Raw genomic sequence first — 25,558 nt, forward strand, 5'->3', positions numbered from 1 at the left:
TCACTGCATTAGTTTTTCATCAGAGACTCAAAAAGAAACAGAGGGAAATGTGGGCTTACTTGCTGGGGTCTGCGCCTTTGAAGTAGGCGTTGATGGTTTCTGTGAAGGCTGCAGCCACAGGCAGAGTGTCCTGAGGTCCCATGGTGAGTGGACTGGGCCCTCTAGAGCATCCTGTGGGAAACACACAGAAAAGTAAATTATAAACTAATACTAGATCTATTTTATCTGGTCCATTATATGCTTAGATGTTCAGCTATGGGTTTTTGCAGAGGATTGGGTACTGAGAGAACCACAAAAGCAATCACACCAATAAAAAAAAGTGGAGGAACAGGACACAAGATGGGATAGAGATTTTCTTTTGGTTCAGTGAGTGTACAATGAGTGTAAGAGAAGTCATGGCTGCCAGAGAAAGGAGGGTTAGTGCTTTGGGTCCATGCACTAGTGGGTCTACAGGGGCATTGTACTGGCTCTACTCACCTTCAAAAGCTAAATAAAACCTGCCGTGGTCAAACCAAACCAGAGGCAGTGAGGCCTCTGGACAAGCAGAGACATGAGGAGGAGAGAATCATGGAGAGGGACAAAACTGTGAGGCAACGACACGATGAGGAGCGACACACAACATGGACACACACTGACAGAAAGGAAAACAAGGAGGGTAAACGGAGGCATACCTGTGGTGGGCGTGTTCAGCTCCTTCCCTAAGGTTGGAGTGGATGCTGCACTGTGCATGGTGATGGACGAGATGGAGGAGGAGCTCTCCGCACGGGCCAGGGGGGCAAAAGGTGGAGGGCTGCCTGACACCGGTGGACTGAAGGGCCGAGACTAGACACAGAAGATAACCAGTTTAACAAGCTTAATCTTGTCTAATCAATTATAAAGGAATACACAAAGGTAAGGTTTAGAGTTATTGACAGACTCTTCACATGTACCAGGTCTGTGATTGGTTTCCCCGGTGGCAGCTTTGGTCGTGACGACGGTCGTGGAGGAGGAGGTGGTGGGACTGGACTGCCCCGAGACTGAGGAGTGGTGGGACGAGCTGGAGATGAAGGGCCTGCATCATATAATCAGTGTCTGAGGTTAGGAATACATCCTGATTGCAATGAGAGAGATCTACATTTCAACATGTCACCTATGCAGAGTGGGTACTAACATTTGCTGGCCTTCAGTAAAATTTTAAACAAAATTCTTCACTTGTTCCTATAGATAAGTTATGTTAACCTTATTAAAGGAATACAAACAAATATGTAACCTTACAGAATTAAACCAGGGTATGTTAGTGCTGCTAGTTTACAGTCATACCACTAGGTGTCAGTAGAGAACCAGTTAACTCTAAACAAGGTTATGATGCAGACATTTTTTGTATCTAACTGTAGCAAGATTTATCGTAATCCAGAGAAAAACTTGAGTTTATACAGGTTTATATATTTGGCAAGTCATTCATGAAATCCTATTCCTATTAAACATACAGATTTCTTTACATCCTATTCAGTGTTTCCCCGGGCACACATTTTAAATTTGGCATTACATATAAGGCTTTGAATGTGTTTAACAACAGGATACAAACTAGCTGGTAGTAGTCAATCTGCAACCAGGAGATGGTTGAAAATGAAATTCCCAAAAATGACTGTATGGATGGATCAAATTGCTTTACTTTGAGACATGCGACCAAAAACAGCAAAAAATACTCAAATAACTAGAATCCTTGTTGAACTTGCAATATTGTCTATATTTGTCATGTATTTTACTGTGAAAGGCTTTGCTTCTTTCTCCTTTGGATTAATCTTAGACTACTACTATTGGGGTGCTTAAAGATTTGTTCTAAGACTCTAAGAAACGAGAGACTTTTATCCTGCTGAGTAACCCAGCTTCGGTCATTTGTTTCGGGTATAGAAGGCTATGTTCACACTGCAGGCAAAAGTGGCCCAAATCCAATTTTTTGTGGGGTCAAGTGACCAGGTCAGATTTTTTAGAGGCAGTTTGAACACTCACATCTGGCCCAAATCGGATTTTTTCAATTCAGATTGAGACCACTTCCATATGTGGTCCTGAATCAGACACAGATCAGATTTTTTCAATGCAACCTCAGTGTGAACGGCCAAGGCGGATTTGAGGCACATTTGATACTTTCACGTCACTTTATAGCGACACACGTCACAATTCTGCACGTTGGTAGCCTTGCAAAAATGGAGGATAGCAATGATGGAGCAAGTCAATGGAGGGACAGCGAGGTCTTGGATCTTATAAATATATGGGGTGACACTTCCTCCACACCCAGTCATTCATTCTCTGGCTCCCACTGCACAAAAACTTTGTAACAAAGGCGAAAATGCTGACTGTTCTTTTGCAAATGCGTGGCAGTTTAGAGCCGCAAACAGTTCACACTGGAATCGGATATAGGTAACATTATAGATGATAATGTGAACAGGCAAAAAAAAAATCCAAACAAAATTTCACCTCACTCATAATGACCCTGTCTGTCTTATGTTGTCGGGATTGTTTGCTGTGTATTTATTATAAAACCATAAAGAAAATACAATATGTGAATACAAAAAAAACTTGAATTACATGCTAGTTCCTATTTCATGAATTCGTCAACTAAAACAAGTACCATTAGTAATCTACACAACTCTTGTAATAATTCATGAATCACTAAACATATCTCACCTATCAAACTTTGTGCCAAGGAGGAGTGATTTTACACTGTAATAAATAAGCTCTCAGAGTACTCACTGCTGCCAGAGCCGGGCCCGGGGGAAGACATGATGGACCTGTAGGTGGTTGGAGGAAGAGGAGGCGGTGTGCCCCTGAAGCTCGGCGTCAGCTCTCTGGGGGAACCCACAAAGTCCGGGATATCATCCCTCAGGTATGTTCCCTCAGGAGTCCTCTTTCCCCCAACAGCCCCCAAGACCAGAGGAGATGTCACCCCTGCTCGAGGAGACCTCCGCTCTGCTGGCAGAGGGGGCACGGGGCTGATGGGGGCGGGGGATGAGCAATACTCAGCAAACTGCAGCACCTCCTCATCGATGGCGTCCTCGTCCAGGCACATCGGAGGCGAGTGGCAGGGGGAGAAGTTGGGAGGAAGCGGAGGGGCTGGTTCATCTGGAGGAGGGGGTCCGAGCACGATGGAGGGGGGAGAGTCTGGAGGGGAGAAAGGAGGAGGAGACCCAGGGGAAAAGGGTGGAGGCGAAGGCGGGGGTTCATCTGGAGGGGGTCCTGGGGAGTCGCAGGGAGTGGAGGGGGTGGAGGAGGGCGTGTCCGGTGCAGGGGAGTCTGGTGGAGGCGGGGGAGGGAGTTCGTCAGGTGGCGGCGGTCTGTCTTCATTGAAAGTAACCCATCGAGGTGAAACGTATTCCTCGCTGGTGCGAGGGCTGTCCGAGGGGCCGAAAACATCGTCCAGGTCAGGGGCCGGGGAGCCTCTGTAGGAAGCTGGGGACAGGACGTTCAGGTAGATGGGGGCGGAGCTACGAGCTGCTCTTCCATTGGGTAGATCAGCTGAAAAAAATGTAGGTCGAATTTTACCCAAAGCTCTGAGATGTGTTGCTGATACACAAAGGTTGATTTTCAAAGCACACTTACCAACAAAGTCAGAGGGACAGCCGTAATGACTTCTTGATGGAATGTTTTTAGGGGGAAGAGGAGGAGGAGCTGCAACATGGAGGACATCCAAGTCAGATTATTTCAAAGAAAATTCAAAAACACAAACATTTTCCTCTTGAAGCAAAGTTCATTCATGACTTAATACCTCCTGTGGGGAAACTTCTGCTCAGCGGTGATTCTGAATGATGTCTCGAGTCTCCCCAAAGTTCTGTAGGGACCACTGTGATTGGATGATCACAGAGAAAATACATATTACCTCCGTGACAAACAACAGGTTCATGATTTATTTAAGTTGCAGCTCATTAAAGTTACTACTGAAAGAGGACAAACCATCATATCTGGCATATTTGGTCTCTGAAGGCAGCCCGAAAAAGGCAGGAGCATTCTGTGATAGTCTGTCACTGAAAACGGAGAGACAGAACTGCAATCAAGTATGTTTTTATCAGTTGTATTGTACATTCGTTTACATCTTCCTGCCCAGGGACCACAGATGAAAATTAGCTTATAGCTAACTCTGGCTTGAAATTTTTGTTTTGCATGGCCCCTGTCAAATGAACTAATAAATCAAAATTAAAAAATTAAAATAAATTACCGTCGTCAAGGGGTTTTGACAAATCAAAATCAAGTATTTAACACAGCTTGGTAATGAGCATACAGACATCTAACAGACCTCGGCGTGTCAGGTGCAGGACTTGGTGTTGGTGTAGATCGTCTCGGTCTGGCAATCTCTTCACCTGTGAGGAACATTAAAAAATAAAACTCAACTGTTGTTCTGTTGCACTCGTACTGGAACAAATTCCCATCTCAAAATGTTTATTTTTAGTCTCTTTGGCAGTTTTGTTCCATGGATAGCATTGTTGGTGTGTCAGTTGGTCCAGACTGAAATAGCTCAAAAGCTTAGCTTGCCAAAAAATCCAACAAAGACATATCCCCCCAAGCATGAATTGAAATCATAATAAATACCTGTTAACTTTGTATCAAGCCACAATTAGGTCAGTTTTTTTTCCATCATTTTGTTTAATGAAAATAACATTCCCAACAGCCCTAGATTAAAAGCTAATTCAAAGAAGGTTTACTTACAAGACAAGTTTCTTTTTATCAGCCCCTGTTATAGAAAGAATCCAAACAGAACACAAGTTAAGGATACAGACCATAGATATTACCATTTGTGCCCCATGTACAAATGTTCATCCTCCTAAATCATTCACTAGTTCTGCTAAATGTTTCTGACTTCATAACCATCTAAGATAAAGTGAAACATGAGCTAAAATTAAGAATTTCTAACTTTATCATACACAAAATATGTTTTAAATAACTCCAGTTACATCAAGAAATATTTGCTAGTCATTGAATTTGCATTTTTTTAAATTCTTGGTGAATTCCTTTGTCTTTCTGAACAGCACAGCATAATAATGATCTCAAACATGTTTTCCAGGCTGTCCTCTTTCAAACTGCCAGTAGAGGACGCAAGAGACTCACCGGGCTGCGTCTCTGAGACCAGCAAAAAGGAAGAGAGAACAGACCTGGGTCAGAGAGTGAGTGACAAATCAGTCAAATGGACACCAACTAAAAACTGCACACACCGCACTTCTTTACTTGCACCGCAAAGCCGTAATAATGCAACATGAGCCATAACACCCCCAAGATTATGAGGACAAGAGCAGCATCACCTACACCCAACACACACGCAGCAACAGCAGCACATTGAAGGTAGCAGGTCGCACAGCTCCTCAGACCAATTTAACAGATGTAGAGCTTGTGTGTTATGTTGACTATGCATTATTGTTACACAGACACTTTGCCAGACAGGTACAAGTAAAGACAGCAGAACAAAAATCAACAGAGGAAGTGATCTAGAAGGGACACAAACACTGAGGGTGAGACAAAAACTGCTTGCAGGAAATAGGGTGAAGCTATAAAGGCAATGTCACTATAAGGGGATAATTTGTCGAGCATTTCCCAAGAACATTCATGCCATCCAGCCCATGCTTGTGGTGATACAAATGTAAAAACGTGCGACAGACTTACCGGACTTCTCCTCTGCAAGATCGCGGTGAACAAGTGAAAAAGAGAGAGAGACAGAATGTAAGACAGAAAAAGGCAGATGATCACAACACTTTTATGATAGACCTCTGAACCTCATTCTGAAGAAACTTGCTTATGCTACTCTGAAGAAGATGCAGTTCCTGCTTTTTGTTCACATAAGGAGCAGTTATTATAAAACGCTTTCATGTCAGTTTGATTTCTTAAGTGATTGGGATTATTTAAAACATGCTACTAAAGTTGATTGTGTCTATTTCTATTACCTGATAATTACTGTATTTTTTTACAAATTGTTTTGATGTATTAAATTAACTTAATTCATTTATTATTTATGTATTTTTTTATTCATTTAAAATTTTTATTTCAATTTTCTCTTTCAGACTACGAACTTTCTTTTTTTAATGAAATATTTGCGCACGAGATCTGCCTCTGAGTCTAGTGGCTTCATTGTTGTTTTATGTAGTGTTGGATGAGTCTAATAAAAATGTTCAAAATAAATTAATTAATAAAACGTGCAATTCATTTTAAAAATAAATGCATCCCTTATAAAAACAGCACACAACTTTTTAAATTTGTATTAATTTCCCCAAGTGCCTCAGAGACTGTGGCCGGTGTTGAAGCTCTTAGTAAAAGTGTTTTGGATGATTTTTGCATCTTAAAAATTGAACTTAATTTAATATCTATATTAAAAAGACATTTATTTTTTGGAAATGTATAAAAACTGAGTTGTCTGTTTTTGCAAACGAACTCTTCATTTACTGATTTAGCATTGACTTCAGGAGTATCTGACCCATCTCTTTTATGTATTTAGTATTTTATATTCAACTACTGGTGCTTAATATGTCAGCTTATTTGCTGTTCATTATCTGCAGCTGAATGAGTTCTTAGCTGGTTATTATGAAACAGGCTGAAATGAATGCTGACACCTCGATTTGACCTACAGGTCGTAGACTGACTAGTACTGTGAAATATTATTAAAATAATACTATTTGTTTACGTTTTCAACAGCAAAGATTGACTGAATGACATGACGTCACTGACAGTCGAAAGACAGCAGGAGGAGTGTTTTAGTCCAACAGTATTATTTATACACCTACTAAAATATATATATGTGGGTCTATGGTCTTCACTTTTTATTTGTTTCAGCATTCTTGTCGTCTTTTGATTTTTCTCATTGTCCGTGTGATTTCTATATGCACGCGGCCCTGCAGCCAAACAGTTCTGCAGTTTAAGAACAAGTCTAAATCTGACTTAGACGGTTTCCAAAAAAGGTAGTTATTGATGAATGAGCTCTAATGTGTGTGTGTGTGTGTGTGTGTGTGTGTGTGTGTGTGTGTGTGTGTGTGTGTGTGTGTGTGTGTGTGAGACAGTTTGTGTTCGTGTGTGTGTATAATTTGTGCCCTTGAGTCAGGTAAAGAGGAAAGAAAGAGAGCAGATCAGCAGTGCTCACCAGAGACGGAGACAGTGCCAGGCCTCCCACTGAGGCTTTCAGCTCGTCCATAGATGGAGGGACACACTTGGCGCTGTCCGACACCAGCGGTTTGATCTTGATTTTGAACTTTTTCTTGCTCTCGTCCTCGTCGTCCTCTGAGTCACTGGAGGAGAAAAACTGCTTTCCCTTGGAGGCTGGTGAACATGGGTCAAGGACAAAGTGCCTTTTACAGTGTCTAGTGATAACATATCGCAGTGAATATAAACACATTTCATCTCAATTACACACTGAGGAACTCTACAGACAGCGCATCAAAGTACCTACATAGTTTCATCATTTTCAGCTACTCCACTACAGTTCAGAGGCATCTTTATTTTAACTCCACTGAATCTATTTCATAGCCTCAGTTTCTCATCACATTACAGATTTGAATTAATAATACAAAATCCAATCAATAAATGAATAACGGTTTGATATCATAGACTGAGATGAAGCTGTATTGATCCCTGGGGGTAAAATCACAAGCTACCTAACAGATAAATGAGATAAAGCTCAAGCTTTAACTTTCAAGAGATATGTATATCAGTCAAAAACTACAAATCAATGAATGGGATATAGTGTGTGTTGTATGTGAGCTAGACCTGCAACAATTAAAACAGAACTTGAATACATCTGATGGAAAAGATAACACACTCTGTGAGACTGCAGAGGGATGTGTTTGCTGGAAGGTGGAGCCCTGCCTTGATTTTGTTGGTGAAGTAAAGTGCTCTTTTTGTTTCTTTCATTTATTCACTTCTTTTTATTTATATTTTTCTTTTCCTTCCTTTTTCTATTATATCTCTCTCTATTTAAATATGTATGATTTACTCTTCTTTGTTAACTCACTCATTTAAATGTATGTATTTTGTGTTTTGTTTATTGTTATATTATATTCTATGAAACCATATAGCAACAGATACAGTAAAGATGTGTAAATGAATGTTTAAGTTGCCTAAAGCAAAATAAAAACTAAGTTTAAAAAAAAAACAGAACTTGAAAAGTGCTTAAAAAAAGGGTTACAAACTTTTAATATAAATCATTTTAGTATAATTTAAGAAAAATGTTAAAACGTATGTTTGATTATCTGCTTACGTAAGTCATTTATGACAGCAAATAAGGAGTTTGTTTTTTAGGCTGTTAATCTCAATTCTGGGAAATCATGAGGAGCATTTATTTTATAACTTTGTTACATTTCATACTCTGAAAGATTAGACCAAGATTAGTTAACCACGAATTTCAGATCAGTCCATCATGAATCATAGTGAAGTGAGAACTTCACTGCAGTAGGTTTTATTTTTGACAGTTTGTCAACAATGTGATGTTGTTACTTTTACATAAGATCTGAGCACTTCTTCCACTTCCCTGTTTGCTGTGTCCCAGTTAAACCTGCTGTTACTGCAACTCTCTACTCTGTCTCAGTAAATGTATCCTTATCAAACCCACTCTCTATGAATTCATCTCAAACACACAGCTGCTGACAACTCTTAAACCCGACTTCTACAGCTTAAAACATCAGTGACCCAGGGTCAGCTGTTCATGAGAACTGGAAAGCCAGACACAAGTAATGTGTCTCTGTCCACTGGCTTCCTGATCCTCTCGTTCCTTCACCACTACACAGACACACACACACACACACACACACACACACACACACACATACACACACACACACACACACACACACACACACACACACACACACACACACACACACACACACACACACACACACACACACACACACACACACACACATGATGAAGACAGAGAGGGAGGGATTATTGACTTGGCCCATTTAATGCTGAGAAATACTTGTCCAATAAGTCACTCAGCCAAACAGCTCAATAGTTTTCTGTAGAAGAGTCCCGGGACTGATACTTCTACATCCACTGCTTCCTCTACTCAAGTGAAAGGATATAATCTCCCTCATCGCCCGGCCGGAGGCTGAATCCCTCTTCATCCACGTCAGGAGTGGCCTGCAGGAAAGAGGAGGAAGGTGAGAGTCATCTTCAGTCCATCACACACTCCTGTAACATCACTGAATTCTTCCCTCTGAATATAAATGTGGATCAGATTTCACAGATGGCATCGTCTCACGGTCAGTCTCCTGGCTGAAGCTTCCTGCTGACTCACTGAACAAGCAGCCGTCAGTCTTTTTACTGTGTTTACTCAGTTATTCTAAACCTAATGATATATGACACTGGCCATAGTGTCCTGATGGCTATGCTAATAATGAGTCGCTAATTAAAGCATAAAAAATAAAAAGAGTTGAACAAAAACAAAGAGTAGGCAGCGTATACGCACATATCTGTCCCAGTCAATCTCCCCGTAGAACCCGTTCGGTGCTCCATTTGCCTTTTTCTAAAATGGAGATAAGACAGGGAGATGAGGGGAGAACATCATTACGTCGACCACTTGTAGAGTGAATTAGAATTAATTTATATTAATTGATTGATGAACAACTATTAGGTCTGATTTATCATGGTTTGGATTTTTCTCTTTTTTAACTGTAGAAATAAGTCCCCACACGTGAATTGTGGCAAAGTAGCTGCAAAATTAAGCGGTCATACTAGACTACAGTTTTTTTTTTAAAAGCTCTTTTTTTTGTTTTTTACTTCACACAAAAGCAAATGAAATACGTTTTTGGAGAGTATTCATTCTGCAGTTGAAAGCAAACACCCAAGTTTCATTTCAAAAGATTAGAGCATTCACTGTGCTCAGTGTCACGGTCATGATGAGGTACAACATTATGAATACAAATTTCAAGGACCCAATTTGTACTACTAAGGGATCATCCTTATTAAAATTCTGTTACTGGATAAAATAGATATTAAAATCAATGACAGAAGCATGTAATAATGTAAAATATTATATACCACTGAAACAATGTAAAAAAAGAAAAACATAGAAGAAGAAACATTAATAAATGGAGTGTTTGCCACAGAACTTTAGATGTTCATTCACGCCCTTATCTCATCCTGCATGATTTGTTGCGATGGTCTTTTCACCTCACTCAGCCCATCTGTCCTTAACCCCCTACAGTCAATGCAGAGTGCTGCTGCCCGAGTTCTCACCAGGTCAAACAAATGGTCTCACATCACTCCAATACTGATTTCTCTCCACTAACTCCCGGTGGCTTTTAGGATCAAGTTTTACATTCTCACCCTTTTTTTAGAGCTCTTCATGGTCAGTCCCCACAGTATTTGACAGACCTCATTCAGCCATACTCATCAGCTCATTCCCTCAGGTCCAACTTTCTTCACCTACACTCCGTCCCACTAACACTTCTGCCGAAGTATAAACCGGGCTTTAGGTGATTGTGTTTTGGAGGTCATAGCACCAAACCTTTACGGTCTAAGGACTCTAATGAGTCTTTCAAAAACCAGCTACAAACATACCTGTTAAGAAAGGCATATGGGTAACCATACTCTCTCAGTTTACTTCTGCAAATGAGCAACATTTCTTGTACATGGTTCCTGTATTGTTGGTCTCAGGATTTTTATTATGTGGCTCAGTGAGCCTGCCTTTTGTCTTTGCTTTTATTCCTGTATGTTGTATTTTGCTGATGTAAAGCACCCCCGGACTTTTGTCTGTGAAAAGTGCTACATAAATAAAGTTGACTTATATGATAAATCAAGACTATATGGCCTCTGTATTCAATTTTTGTTTTTGTTGATAGAACTAAGAAGGAGAGAGTAACCAGAGTACAAACTTTTTCCCACTTCATGTACATACATTTCCTTTCTTTCCGCTTCCACTTCCTTCTTTGTCGGGTGAACTCCTGTTTGAAGAAACAAGAACAGGAAAAATTATACCATTAGGTGGGATACATCCTTTATCACTTAATGAAGAGACATAATCAAAGTCTTCAATCTCTGGTTATGTCTCGTCTGAAGTTATGCAAAATACCAGTGCCAGTGCAATACCTCCTATATGATCCTTTTTCAAATCTGACTAACACATATGCACAAATGTAGTACGGTAACCTTTTTCTTTCTCTTTTAGCAATGAAATACAAAATAAATCAAGAGTTTGAATGAGAAATATCCAAAACAGATTTAATCCCAACTTTTAGAACTTGACTGTGTTTGATAATCAATGATGATCAAATGAAGGTTTTAATGGGCTGCTCTTTTCATTGACAGTCTTAAACTGATGAAGCTGTCTTAACAGTTGTGAATCTTAGCATGTAAGATTAATTGTTTTACGAGTGTGGCACTTACGTGTCTGTATCCTTTTCTTTCTTTCGTAAGCCCAGGGCTTTCCTTGTTCGATTTTTCAGTCCTGGGGCAGAAAGAAGGGAAGAAAGAGAGAGAGAGAGAGAGAGAGAGAGAGAGAGAGAGAGAGAGAGAGAGAGAGAGAGAGAGAGAGAGAGAGAGAGAGAAAGTGAGAGAGACAGAGAGAGAGACAGAGAGAGAGAGAGAAAACATCATAAAGAATTAATTTCAAGTCTCTGGGCCCAAAGTTAACTGCCTTGTCATTTAGATACACTCAGCAAATAACACAGGATAATAACAGACTAATGCACAACTATAAGAGGATGAAACACAGGAAACACTGTCACCCTAATAAGTTGATATAAATTAATAAATAAATTCAGGACACAAACATCATCATCAGTGCCATCTGGAGAAAACACGAATGTAAGATGAAGCAGCACAGATTCAATCCCCTTAAGTGTCCCCATCCTGATTGTGTCTAAGCTGGAGAGAAAACACAAGCACAGGTTGATCAATGAGTCCACTTCATTAGAGAGATCTGAGGGAGAGAGTGGGGAAAGATCTACTACATCTGACCGACAGCCAAACTGAGAGCCAAGACCCTGCAGCTCTGACGGCTGGCACTGTGACTTATGCCAATCAATCAAAAGATTCAACGTGTGATATGAAGTGTGCTGTGTGGTATAAAGATGTCACTTTGGACTCCTGGGACTTGGATTGGATTGATACTGTACTGTAGTTACTTTAAGCTAAATGGTAAGTTATTAACTTATATTGAAAATGCCTTTGAATGCAACAAGCTTGTACATTTTTATACTAGCTGTAGTTTTTCCTGCTCTTATAAATTAATTGTTTAACATTTTTTCCAAATAACAATGATTTCAATTTCATATAGCTACTGCTGACTATTTACTATGTTCAACAGATTCTTTAGCAGGGTTAGCATGCTATTATACTACCAAGCGGCAACCTCTGGTCTAAAAATATGAGTCCAATGCGGAAGTGCTAAAAACTGCAGTTCTTCGAGGATCTGCTTGAGGCTGGCTCCGGAAGTACCGGGAACCACATACACACCAATTCAAAAAAGACGACCACTACAGCAGAAATAAACATGTTTACAGCCTGGTACAAAAGACGAGTGTAGTCTGGATAGCTCATTTCTCGATCGGCACACACTGTAGGGGGGGGTGAATTTATTTCTAACCCGGCATTTTCAAAGATATTGAGATCACGATTCTTCAAATGGGAGGCACAGCTGACTTGATTGACAGGCGGGAACACTGTAACTGTTGGCTAGGAGGCTTAAAGCCCGCCTCTTTACGTCACAATCGCTCGAAAGCAGCAATATGGCTGCCGCTGCCAACAGGCTACAAAACAGCACTTCAGGAACAGATGGGTGACGTCACGGATACTACGTCCATATTTTATACAGTCTATGTATACTACATATTTACCATGAGCATCAGATTAGCCGAAGTGTTAGCATGCTGATTTACTGAACAATAAGCTAATTAAGCACTGTCACCCTCCCTAGATTTTTATTACTATATGCCTGAAATGCCAGTCATATATTGTAGCTAAGTTGTAGCAATGATACCTTCCACTAAGTGGAGCTGCAGCTCAGCTAATAGCCTCTGCCATTCTGCTAATGCTCTACCACTTGGATGTACCTAGCAACAACCTCTGGTCTTCAGATATGAAGCCAATACAAAGTGCCTAAAACTGCAGTTGCTCAAGTGTCTGCATGAGGCTAGCTTCAGAAGCACCGGAAAACACATCGACACCCTTTCAAAAAAGACGATCTTTACAGCTCAAAGAAACATGTTTACAGCCGGGTTCAAAAAACTATTTTGGTCTGAATAGCTCATTCTCTCTCATCTCACTCGGTACAGAGGATGACTCTCTTTATAACTGATTAGATTTGAGTATATCACACTATCCACTCCGCCTCTTTGCCTCATGTTAAGTCAACTGGGAGTTAGGTTGAGTCAGCATTTTCAATATGGCAACTGCCCACGATAGACTTCCAAACTCTACTTCAAAAACAATGGGTGATGTCATGGAGACTACGTCCATGCACTATGATTACACATGGCTGATGGCATCTCGTAGTGTGACACACTTTGGCAGTGTATTTATCTAGAAAATGAGGATAAAGTCGTACGTAGGCTGTGCCTCGTTAAACTAGCATGTAACCTATTAATGTTCCAATGTGTAGCAGCACAGGCATGTTGATATTATGCCTGCAAGAATGATGAAGGTGCTAACCATGCTAACGTTAGCCAAAGGCAAATCAAGTTGATAATGAATCTGTGACCCTGTATTTAGCAGTGTTCAGAAAACAGTGCTCAATTTTGACTGTTTTCTGAGTGTTTTCTAACCTTCAGAAGTCAGTTTGTTGGAATTTATATTTCTGTTTAAACGTCCAGAAAATTAGTTGCTTCAGAACATCCTTGTTGATTATTTCCTATATTCTACAGATTAGTTGGAGTGCTAACATGCTGAACATTTGAGTGTTCTGAAAAAGTATTAAGAGTTTAGCTAAGCGCTATAATATCGTTTAAGTGAGGAATACTTTAAAGTTAACCGGTGGTTATTATGCCACATAGAATTACGGACATCCAGCAGCTAACTATTGTCCTACTTATTACCCAGCTACCAACTTAACATACAAATAGGTTGACACTGAGTATTGATCGAGGGATGATTTTGTTAATCAGAATACTTTATGCAGCAAAAAAAAAAATAGTGCCTTAGTTTTGGCTCTTGGCAGCGCTTTCATTGCAGCAGAATTCTTATCAGTATTCTTTATAACCAATAACAATAACCTCACCAAAACGAACTCAAGTGCAATATTTCCCCCATATATTTAGTAACGTGCAATGATTACCCATCCCTCTTTTCTTACATGTGCAATACGTTTTATCCGCTCATCTTCTCAGTTCTGTACATTGTTTTATACTATGCTACAAGTGTGTGCACATTTTTCACCGCGTCACTGGTTTTGTAAATATTTGTAAATTTACTTATTTAGTTGTGTCGAAAGAAATGCTTATTTCTATTTCTTTAATTTGAATTGCTAATAACTTTTTTAATAATTGCTATATATGCTCTTGTTTGCTTTATACTGTTTTGCACTGTCTACTTTGCTGCTGTAACACTTAAATTTCCGCCTTTGTGGATCAACCTTTGCACATGTCAAATTAACAAGCTAACATTTTCATTCACGGTTAAGTCAAAACATTATCCTGCTTAATTGTTATTAATTGCATTAAACTTCACATTCTTCATTCATGGTAAAATCTTAACATAAGCTTTTTACCATTGGCATTCTAAACAGATGCAGAAATAAACAGCAGCAGCAGCTGTATAAAATTCTCTTACTCATAACCTTTCTGATGTATTTTAATTTCACTCAACCAGTCCTGTGACTGCCAAAGCCCACACCGTGTTGCGGTTTGTGGTTGCTTTGTGTCTGTTTTCTTCGATTTGGTCAACATCTCTCTGGCAGCCAGTCCTTTCTCCATCTTTTTGACTCAGCTCCTTGTGTGTTGTAACATCCCTATTTAATTTGTGCATGATTAAAAAACCTCTCTCTGCTTGACTAGTAACCAAACAGCAAACTCTCACTCTCAGTGAAATTATAAAACAATTCACTGGAGCAGCATTTATACCCTCCTTTTTTTTTTTTTTTAGAGTTGTCTGTGGTATATAACATGTTTTCCTCCCCAAAATAGACAGCTGACAGGTTTGCATAACTCTGTTTATGAAGACAAGAGAGCACAGTAGATTCTCTCATCCATTCAAAGACACATGTGATGGACAATTTGGTGGATGAACATTTTGTACTATTCAGAGGCAGCATCTCTTATCATACGAAGGCTGTTTTAACAGGCACACACTAATGCTCTGCATTGTTGTTGGCTTATTTGTTACACATGGCTGGATTGTGACGCTTCAAAGTTTGTTAAGAGGACAAGAAAATTCAGTGGGTTTTGAAACACATATAAACACTGAATTACAGTTCCAGTGATCATCAGTCTCACATTGAAATCCTAATAATAAGGCTAATGAACACTAAATGTGAAGCCTCTGCTCTGGCCTGGTGCTCAGTAGACCCACGTGGGAAGGAAGCTCTCAGGGTACTGAAGGACATGTCAGGGCCTGTGATGTATGAGTAGCTAGCTGTGCAGCTCAATAGCACAGATTATGCCTGCATCATGGCCCTCCATCAGTGGAAACAGCCCTGAACACTGAGCGCTCAGACCAGTCCAAACCAGCGTGTGTCTTCAGTGTGATAAATAGTATAAAGAGAGAATCAACCCAGGTGTTTATATGTAACAAACCTGCTGAATAATATGACACACAACAAGGCTGAACACGCTGGAAACATTACGCATCAAAAGGGGGTGTTTGCTTTTTAACCCATTTACAAAGTTTGTCTATGGAGAGCCAAGAAACAGAGGGATCCATTTAATTAATGATATTAGGTGTAATATAATGATCTTTTACCAATTAACTAAACCCTTAGGGCTTATATGCAGTCTTTTCTCCTGGGACCAAACGAAATCTTTCCTGAATCCAGCGTAGTTCAAAGCTTAAAATATCTGCTGTAAATCTGCCGTCCATTTCCTAGTTCAACTTTTGAACTTTATTCTAGTAAAGAAACCTCACATAGCTGGATTGTGTGTCCTTCACCTGCACATGGTGCCACTGAAAGCTACAGAAGAAATCTAAAATCAGATGTTAGACTTCTGGCAGAGCTTTTAGCTGCCTGTTGTGTTTTTAATCAGTGCATGGGGTTTATTACTGGGCAAAGTGTCTGTAGATCAAGAGTACCAGATGTGACTGGGAGCTCCAGAAGATGGACAGCTAACCTTAACTAAATATGCTCTTGTCATACTGTTATTTCTAAGGTCAAAAATGATCATTCAACTCTGACTGTAATTCCTGACTATGGGGATTTTTGTTCAAGCACAGCCTGTTAAAGTCACTCTTATCAGCGACTGACTTTGTTTTTGATTATGGAGTTTCTGAAAAAAACAGGGTGATTATACCTGTGAACTGAGGCTTCTGCCACTGCTTCAAAAAATTTTTTTTTTCTTTTAAATCAAAGATTAAGACTTTATTTGCCACAGCCTTCAAATTTTATCTTATTTTAACTCAATTTAAATGCAAATTTTAAACCTACTTTTAATATATTTCTAATGATCCTTTTCTTTTCTGTGTTTTGTTATATCTGTCATTTTAATTGTGCACTTGTATGCTTGTCTGAATCTTTCCAATGTTTTTAATGTTTTAATGTAAAGCACATTGAGTTGCCCTCGTGTATAAAATGCGCTATACAAATAAAGCTTCCTTGCCTTGCCTTAATCCATTAAACAGACAAACCATCAGTTATCCTTGCTGGTTGTATGTGTTGCATAGGTGCAGAAACCTACTCTAGCTATTTACAGCAGGGTTGCCATTTTAACACCATGTCTCAGTTGCAAAAGATAAAGAAATGGGTTGTAAAAAAAGAGGAAAGGTAAAAGTATTGGGAGTTATGGACCTACTAGTTCTAAAAAAGAACAGAGGAGACCTGCTCAGTGCTGTCACACTTGGCATACACACCAGTACCAATACTTTCACTTTAAAGAACCCAGGAAGATATTGTGGTAGCCAACAATGAGCTAGCTAAACTTCTTTGGTAGGAGGAAGAAGAAACAAACAGCACATTACCACCATGTCCCATCAAGTTTTTGCTTAATATTATATTGTTACACTATATTTTGACATCTAGCTTTTAGGCCTACTTTCTTACAACAACTGTTCAAAATGAATGAACAGCCTCAGGCACTATCAAGTATCAGCAAGTATGCCAGACAATGTATGAATTTAATATCATGATGTATTAGCCTACAAAAAAATCCTTGTTTCTTCTTTTCTGAAAGACTTGCAAACACAGCAATACAATATATTATTGTCAGCCAGCAGTTTTACAGTGAAAAGGGGATTTGATTCACATTATTATGTGAAGAAAACCAAAAAACAGCAGAGTAATGCTAGCAAAGAGCGTAATGTTAAGCTAGCATGACGTCAGCAATCATTGTTTCCGGTGACAGATTTTAAGTCTTTTTTTTAGTTAAAGTAAATCATTAAAAAGAAGATTAAATCACAACAGAAACAGGTTTTGTAATTCCACATAGTCAGAGGAGGCTGCTAGCTAATGTGATGTTAGTATTTGCTTGGCATGTATGTAGGTGCATAGTTTATTTTAAATTTAGGACTCCATGAGTGTGTTGAGCGAGGCAATAAACAAGGATAGAACCATTTTAAAATCCATTCAGGCTTACTAGAATAGTTTTTAACCCTCCTGTTACCCTAACATTTACTAACATCTTTTATCCTTGGGGTCAATTTGACCCCAGCAATGTTAACCTCCAGAAACTGATTATGTTTCTTTTAGGTTATAAAAACATATGTTATAGTGACATCAATATCATCCAAAACGACTAAAACAAATGTGGGTAAAATTTTGAAATGTCTTATGTTTTATAAGGTTAAAACAGCCTAGGGTCAAATTGACCCCAAGGAACACCAATGCGTAATTATTTTTCAATGAAAATTGGACCATATCAACATTTTAATTTTATGTTTTGCAAGTTGTCCCCATTAAATGAGGAAAAGTCATGAAATATGAAGCCAAAAAAATGAAGTCAGTCATTAATTTAGAGACGTTAAACATTGAATGGGGTCCAATTGATCCCAAGGATAATAGGAGGGTTAAAAACTACATAATTCATTTATAATAACACTAAAATGAAAAGATTACCTAGCAGTGGCCACGTTTTAGAATATCAGGAATAAAAAAAATAGTATCTGAATATCTCTACCTCTTACTCTTTCAGTACTCAGTCCGATGATGTATGTACATCTATGTTTTCAAAATATTTCCTATTCATGAATCTATTATCTCCACAATGTTGCAAGTTTTGGCAAGTTGCATTTCACAGCATTCACACACTGCCTGCAAGTAAGGAAATCAATTTGTCACCTTATGCTATACTCTCATAAGCAGACTATGATGCTAATTTTGCACTAAGAGAAACAATCTGAGTACCTAATAATCTATTTCTTACATTTCCGGTGTGTTGTTGCAAAAATATGTGTTTCTATTTACACTGATCAAATATGTGAACACTTGGCCCTTGTATGTGTTGGGATACATTTCATGCTCGCCTATAAATTGAATTTAAAAACTGATTGACAGCCTTACGTTACAACATGTGTTCCTGATTTATTGGGTATTAATGGTTTTGTTAAAGAAGTGATACCCTACATACTATATCAGCAATAAGGTTGTTATTGCAGCCCATGCACTTCAGCCATGTTTGACTCCAAATAACATGTACAGTATGTCACTAACCACACCTGACAGCTTATATAGAGTAATTAGCAACGCACGTGTAGCTAACAAAAGGCGATGATAAGCATGGGACATCTGTGCTGTTGTATAGTGCATAAACTGAGCACAATATCATCACAGGCTGACTGCAGGCCTTTCGCTAATAATAGCCACCTTCCATTAGCATGTCGGCATTAATGGATGGTAAAGGCCCATCATCTGTCGTACAGTGTTAGATGTATAATTCACATCTAACCATTAAAGTTTGTAATGAACTCCCTCAGTCCATCACTCTATCACTCTATGTTTTACTTGAAGCAATACGGACACCAAATCATGTGTGATTTTAGCTAGAGGTCCTTGATTTTATAGTTCATGAAACATATTCCAATACCTAGATTTGAGTATTGGCCTCTACCCCTTGAATACTAGAGTGATATGTGTATAAATGGTTGTTGGAGCTGATTGCTGATATGTTCCTAGCCTTGACTAACATTACACTATCTGCTAACTACACTGTTATAATTGTTAGTCTTCCTTGAGAATTTAACAGCAAAATGAAGGTAACTTGGTTAAATGGTTATGGTATGGTATGACTGTGACGGTTCTCAGTTATCCAGGTCATGGTGATTCAAAACTTGATCCGAAAAGGCAACTGGACTTCAAGAATTCAAGAATTTCAACTTCAAAAATTTCTACCAAGTCCACTGGCCTTCTCTTGTCAAGTTTTGAAGGTTATGGTGAAGTATCAGTGCTTTGATAGGCTTAAGGCTGATTTATACTTCTGATTTGAATTGACGGCGCACCCTACGCCAGAGGTCCGCGTAGCTCCCGTACCTACGCAGAGGCATAGCTGACGTGCACCTCCTCCAAAATGTAACTACGTGTAGAATCAACGCGGACCACAAGCGTTGTGATTGGTCCGCCCTGCAGGATTGTATTTACCGCATTTATAGCAGTTCCACATCGGCCGTGTATTTCATCTCCTCCTCTCCGTTCTTCATGTAATCATGTCTGTATGATAAACAGCAACATGTGACAGCTGTAGATTAACATAACACGCTCTGAATCGCTGTGGAGAAGTAAACAGAGATCGTAGTGGGGCCGGAAACAGGCAAACTTCTATCAGGGAGACCACACTGCCCTCAAGCATTTCGGCGGAGAATTGCTGCGCCACACGGACATATCGAAGCACAATTATGTGGTGCTCATGTCCGCGTCCGCCCCTGCTGCGTAGGGGTGATGCAGAAGTATAAATCAGCCTTTACACAAAACAACGCAATAGCTGGTATCTGTAACAATATTAGTATTGGTATCGGGTATCAGTATGAGGTCCACTCTGCTTTTGGCATCACTTGTCCAAATATTACTCACTGCTAGAAACCCAACACCAACTTTATCAGCCTCTAATACTGATATCTGGTTTTAAATATTGTCACAACTCTGGTTTTAGTATCACTTGACTGATGTTATACACTGCTAGCTACAACACAGAAGTATGAATGAGTGCAGCTTCCTGCTTCAGTCCTCTTTGCCAATACTTTCACATTACAAAGGCTTAGCATAGAAACAAAATACCTGACACCAACATTAGTATTAGTGTCTGATACTGGCAACAGTATTGGTGCAGCTATAGTTAGCTACCTCTAGTTAGCATTACTTATTTTTGTATTATTTACTGCTAGGTGCAGTGGTAGAGGTATTCATCAGTGGCTCAGATCTTTCTTCAGAAAGGCCTGTGTAAAGGCATCGATACCCCATACTTGATACCGATACCAGTATTATCATTGTTTTTGGATACTGGTGTAACAATATTTATAATTTCTAGTTCAGCATTACTTGTCCTACAGTTTAAGGGAACTAGCTAGTTATAATGCTTGTTATAGGTATGAATTAGAGAGGATTCCTGGTTCAGTGTATCTCCTCAATTAGGCCTACACTTCATATTGAGTTTGGCTATACCAATATATAGTGTTGTAGTGCTCGAGACCAGTCTTGGTCTCAAAACGGGTCTTGAGACCAACTATTTAAGGTCTCGGTCTCGTCGCGGAATCAAAAGCATTTTTACTCGGTCTTGTCTCTGTCTCAGACTGGTACTTTATTTCAAGACCGGTTGAGACCACCACTGATGCACTCTGTGTCAACACCATAGACTGTAAAAAATATGGACGTAGTATCCGTGACGTCACCCATCTGTTTCTGAAGAGCTGTTTTGAGACCAATCGGCTGCGGCAGCCATATTGCTTCTGTCGAGCCAGTGTGACGTAAAGAGGCGTGCTTTGAGCCTCCTAGCCAACAGCTGCAGTGTTCCTGCAGGCAGCTGTGCCTCTCATTGGAAGACTGGTAATCTCAATATCTTCGAAATTGCCGAATTAGAAAAAAATTCACCCCCCTCACAGTGAGAGGACATCGAGAAATTAGCTATTCAGACTACCCTCATCTTTTGTACCAGGCTGTAAACATGTTTATTAATGCTGCAAAGATCGTCTTTTCCCCATTCATGTGTATGTGACTTCCGGTACTTCCGGAGCCAGCCTCAAGCGGATCCTCGATGAACTGCAGCTTTTAACACTTCCGCATTGACTCATATTTTTAGACTGGAGGTTGCCGCTTGGTCAACACCTATAACCAGACAGATAAAAACACTGCAAATATTATCTAAAGGAAATAAAAAATGCACACAACTAATTAGAAAAGAAAGGCTCAACAAAACAATCCTGCGCATTTACCTCTACTACCTCCTACTGAGATCACAGGAGAAGAACGAAGAACAAAACGAAACTTAAGGAGTCAAAAGGCTCTCAGCTTGTCAAAAGAAAGGCAACAAAGGCAAAACCAAATCTTGCATGTTGCTGTCAATTCTATTTTAAAGCAAACTTAAATAAAATAAACAGAAGTATTTTATTTTGTTAACTCTCATAAGGATTTTTTTAATTGATATATATGGTCTTGGTCTTGTCTCGGTCTTGCCCTGCCTTGGTCTTGGTCTTGACTCGGTCTCGATCCCTAAATGCCTTGGTCTTGTCTTGATCTCGGTGTACTCTGGTCTCGGACATGTCTCGGTCTCGGTTGATGTGGTCTTGACTACAACACTACAAATACACCATTATTTAAACAGTGTTGTTACTGCCCTCCAAAATTGGTATTGGACAGACAGCTCTTGTTTTAGCATTACTCAACCTTTACTTTTCAGTGTTAGCAAAGCAACAGAGATGAATACATGCAGCTTCCTGATTAAGAGCTCAAAGCCTTCAGATGACATTAACTCAGTGTAGCAACATGATACTGAAACCATTATTGTTATTGGCATTTCAATACTGATATCAGCATCAGGGACAAATGTAGTTTTAGAATACTGGCACTAATATCATGCAGTGCTAACTTACAGCAGAAAAGATATGAGTGACAGCAAATTCCTCATTCAGATCTCGTTAAAATGTGCCTGTACAACTCCTCCCTCTGATGACTGAACTATATTCTGTACTCAATAACGTGCAATACACTATACCATATCCCTGCCACTTTAACATCCTGTATACAATACCTTCATTCCCAGTGCTTTTGTACATAGCGAACTGTAACTATTCTGCGTTTCTGTATATACTTATTATTAATCCAATTTATATTATTTCATTCGTATTTATATCTATTTTATTCCTTCTTTCTATTAATATTTTGACTTTTTCATACTGTATATAAGAGCATTCTGTAGCAACTGAATTTCCCCCCGGGATAAATAAAGTATTTCTGATTCTGATTTCTGATACTGAGTGTAGCCTAACCTAAAAATTGATACCAGCAATGATATCAGCCTTTCAAACTGATATTGGCACCCGGATAACTCTAGTTAATGTAATCTTGACCTTATATTAATGGCTGCCAACTAACAGCAATAGATATATGAATGAGTGCAGCTTCATAGTTCAGATATCTCAAACAGGGCATCACTTTGCATTTTCTGGGCAGAGCTATACTAATTACTTACCCTGACACTACTGTAGTTATTTATCTCTGATATTGGTATCAATGAAAGGTATTGGTAATGGTAAAACTTTAGCTGTAGTATTATTTATCTGAACATTATGCACCAGTAGCTACACCAACAGAGGTTTGGATGGGTGCAGCTTCTTGGTACATGGACACCAATACCTGATACAGATACCAGTTTCAATACTGGCTTTATACTGGTTCAAATCGAGCTTTAGCATTATTTTTACTATGAGTATGCCCTAGAAGCTACAGCAGCAAAAGCATCAATGAGTACATACTTCCTGGCTCAGATCTGTAGTAAAATATACCTGCCACATGAAACAGACTGATTGAGGAGCAATCAATACTTGATACAACCACCAGTGTCAATATCAGCTTTCCAAAACTGGTATCATTGTAAGGGCAACTCAAGTTTTGACATACTCCTCCTTATATGCATTGACAGCTAAACAGCAGAGCTATGAATGAATGAGTGCAGCTTCCTAGTTCAGATGAGTCCTCAAATAGACCTTCACAAAGACTGCTATATACTGATGGAAGAGGAAGACCTGCACACACACACACACGCACGCACACACACACACACACACGCACACATACGCACGCACACACACACGCACGCACGTGTAAGTCTTTGGTAGGCACACAGAGAACAGGATATCAGCTGATCTGTAAAGATTTGCAGATCAGATCCTCCTCTTCAAATCCACATATTTACTCACTGTCATTTATGTCAAACACCGTCACACACACGCACGCACGCAAATTAATACACACAGGCCACATCGCCACACTGGTCATGCATATAGCTGCTCAGTGCAGCTCAAAGGTCCTCACTGCACGACACATCACATTAGCTAGGACACAAGAGAGGAAGATGAGGACACAGGATGAGAAAAGCGTGGGGAATAAAGGAAGAGAAGGAGAGCAACGAGTAATTACCTTGCATCATGATTGCAGATTTTCATCCTACGTTGTCCTTTCGGTACGCAGGCGGACAGAAAAAGAGAAATCCAGCCGGTCAAAGGATGCCTGGGCAAGGCATAGCTAATTCCGCACAGCTCCCTCAGCGACGCACGATCCCTCCGACCCCCCCAAGGGCCCGACTCCCAGACACCCGCACAGGCAGGGAGGTGGGGTAAGGTAGGGGCAGAGCAGAGGCAATAAGGGCAACAAGGGTGGAGGACACGGTGAGGGGAGACACCCGAGGAATATGCAGCAAATCCGGGTATAGCAAGGGGGGGGGGTCTGTTAGGCCCCGGACGCACGAGCAGCACCGACGCACGCCATCTCTGAGAGGGGGGATGCTGGGGAAAGGCGAAGGAGAGGAAGAAAGCAGTGAGAGAGAAAATGTGAGAGAGAGAGAGGTAGAGGAAGACTAGGAGAGGGAAGAGGAGGAGGGGAGGGGAGGAGGGAGGGAAGGAGTGGGAGGCTCGCTGATGTCACATCTGCACTAAACCAATCCCTGCAAGCACGGTCACATGGCTGCTGTCCCCTGATGCCTTAGTACCTCTCGGCTTGCCTTGAGCACACACTCTACAGCCAAGTGCATGCATATTATACAAGGTGTCACATTATGTAGACCACAATTCTGCAAAATATTATTTAAAATTAGCAAAAAATATGTACAAATGTTGTCAATGTGGGAAAAATCAGGGCAGATTGCTGTATTTTTTGTGATTTTAGAGGTGATTTTTGCAGGGTTGAATTTCTTTTTTTACTTTTAGAATACAGATGAAAAGTTTTGTTTTTTTTAAAAAAAAAGAGGGACAAATACAGCCATACAGATACATCCAGGATAAAAATAAAGAGGTCGGACTCAGCTAAAAAGCCAATATGGAAAGAGTCTCTTGAAGACTTTCTTTGAAATCCTGAATAGACTGAAGAAAAAAAATCAAACGGAAGGAAGGAGGAAAGAGGATTCTGTCTTTGAGTGAGTGACAGATAAAAGCTCAGATAAAAGGGCCTCCAGTTTCTTGGGGAAAAGAGTTCACAACAAAATGTAGTGAATACTGGTATGAGAACATGTTGTGCTTTTTATACAAATATTCAAGTCTAAAGGGGAGCCACTGAAGGGAGGAAAATTAAGATAAGTAGTAGTTTCTTCTTGTCAGATTTTGTTAGATTTCCTGCTGTAATCTGGAGGCAGAACAGAGAAGAATAGTGGTCGTGTCTTATATTTAACAAATTGCAATGCTTAAATAATTATTGCGTGTTTGCTTGGATGACAGAGGACCAGGTTTCAATTTTTTATAACCCTTGTGGATCATTGTTACTGAACAGGGTTTTTTTGTATGACTGAGCCCTTATTATGCAGACATGCAATGCTTTCCAGATTCCTGCAAATGGTTTCACACTTCCCTCTGATCAACAGGTGGTTGTAACAGACCAAGAATAGCAGCAATGTGCCAACGAAGACAGGAAAGAAGAAGACTGACAGTTTTTAGTCCTATATAATTTCTGAATTTAAATTGATAAGGTTAGTATCCCCTACTGTTGAGCTTGCTGTAAGAATTAAGGTGGAAACTACAAAAATTTGATCATGTGTCTTAAACAGCTTCTCACTGATGGTTTTTGACATCGACAGGCTATTTTCTACAGAAGTTGCAACAGCTTTTTCTATCTCATAACGGGTTTCTGTCTCAGTTTTGAGATTGGAGGGCATTAACTGGAAAAATCTGACGTTACATGCTTTCATTGGCCAATCATGATTTAAGACCCTTAGTGGAACTTTCAGTTTGTGTTGATTTTGGCGCCCCCTGTGGACAGAGTGGTACATGTTATTTATTTGCTGATATTGTCCTTTAGGAGTCTAGGTGGTGTTAACTTACATTATATCCAACCTTTCTG

General features: G+C 39.8%; 1 protein-coding gene across 1 annotated transcript in view; it reads right to left on the reverse strand.

The window, feature by feature from the left end:
- The window catches only part of sgip1b (SH3GL interacting endocytic adaptor 1b), a 71,848-nt gene that overhangs the window by 6,350 nt on the left and 39,940 nt on the right, over positions 1-25,558 (reverse strand). The window contains exons 3-19 of the mRNA XM_034703182.1: positions 23,651-24,015; positions 11,335-11,395; positions 10,847-10,892; positions 9,416-9,472; positions 9,030-9,087; positions 7,091-7,269; positions 5,626-5,637; positions 5,077-5,088; positions 4,678-4,702; positions 4,268-4,331; positions 3,928-3,998; positions 3,743-3,817; positions 3,577-3,645; positions 2,731-3,492; positions 930-1,051; positions 672-822; positions 60-171 (exon numbers count right to left, since the gene is read on the reverse strand). Coding sequence (XP_034559073.1) covers positions 60-171; positions 672-822; positions 930-1,051; positions 2,731-3,492; positions 3,577-3,645; positions 3,743-3,817; positions 3,928-3,998; positions 4,268-4,331; positions 4,678-4,702; positions 5,077-5,088; positions 5,626-5,637; positions 7,091-7,269; positions 9,030-9,087; positions 9,416-9,472; positions 10,847-10,892; positions 11,335-11,395; positions 23,651-23,660 — 1,886 coding nt within the window. The 5' untranslated portion in view covers positions 23,661-24,015. The remainder of the gene's footprint in view (positions 1-59; positions 172-671; positions 823-929; positions 1,052-2,730; positions 3,493-3,576; positions 3,646-3,742; positions 3,818-3,927; positions 3,999-4,267; positions 4,332-4,677; positions 4,703-5,076; positions 5,089-5,625; positions 5,638-7,090; positions 7,270-9,029; positions 9,088-9,415; positions 9,473-10,846; positions 10,893-11,334; positions 11,396-23,650; positions 24,016-25,558) is intronic.

Source organism: Notolabrus celidotus, chromosome 15 (genome assembly GCF_009762535.1).
Source record: "Notolabrus celidotus isolate fNotCel1 chromosome 15, fNotCel1.pri, whole genome shotgun sequence".
Classification (NCBI taxonomy): domain Eukaryota; kingdom Metazoa; phylum Chordata; class Actinopteri; order Labriformes; family Labridae; genus Notolabrus; species Notolabrus celidotus.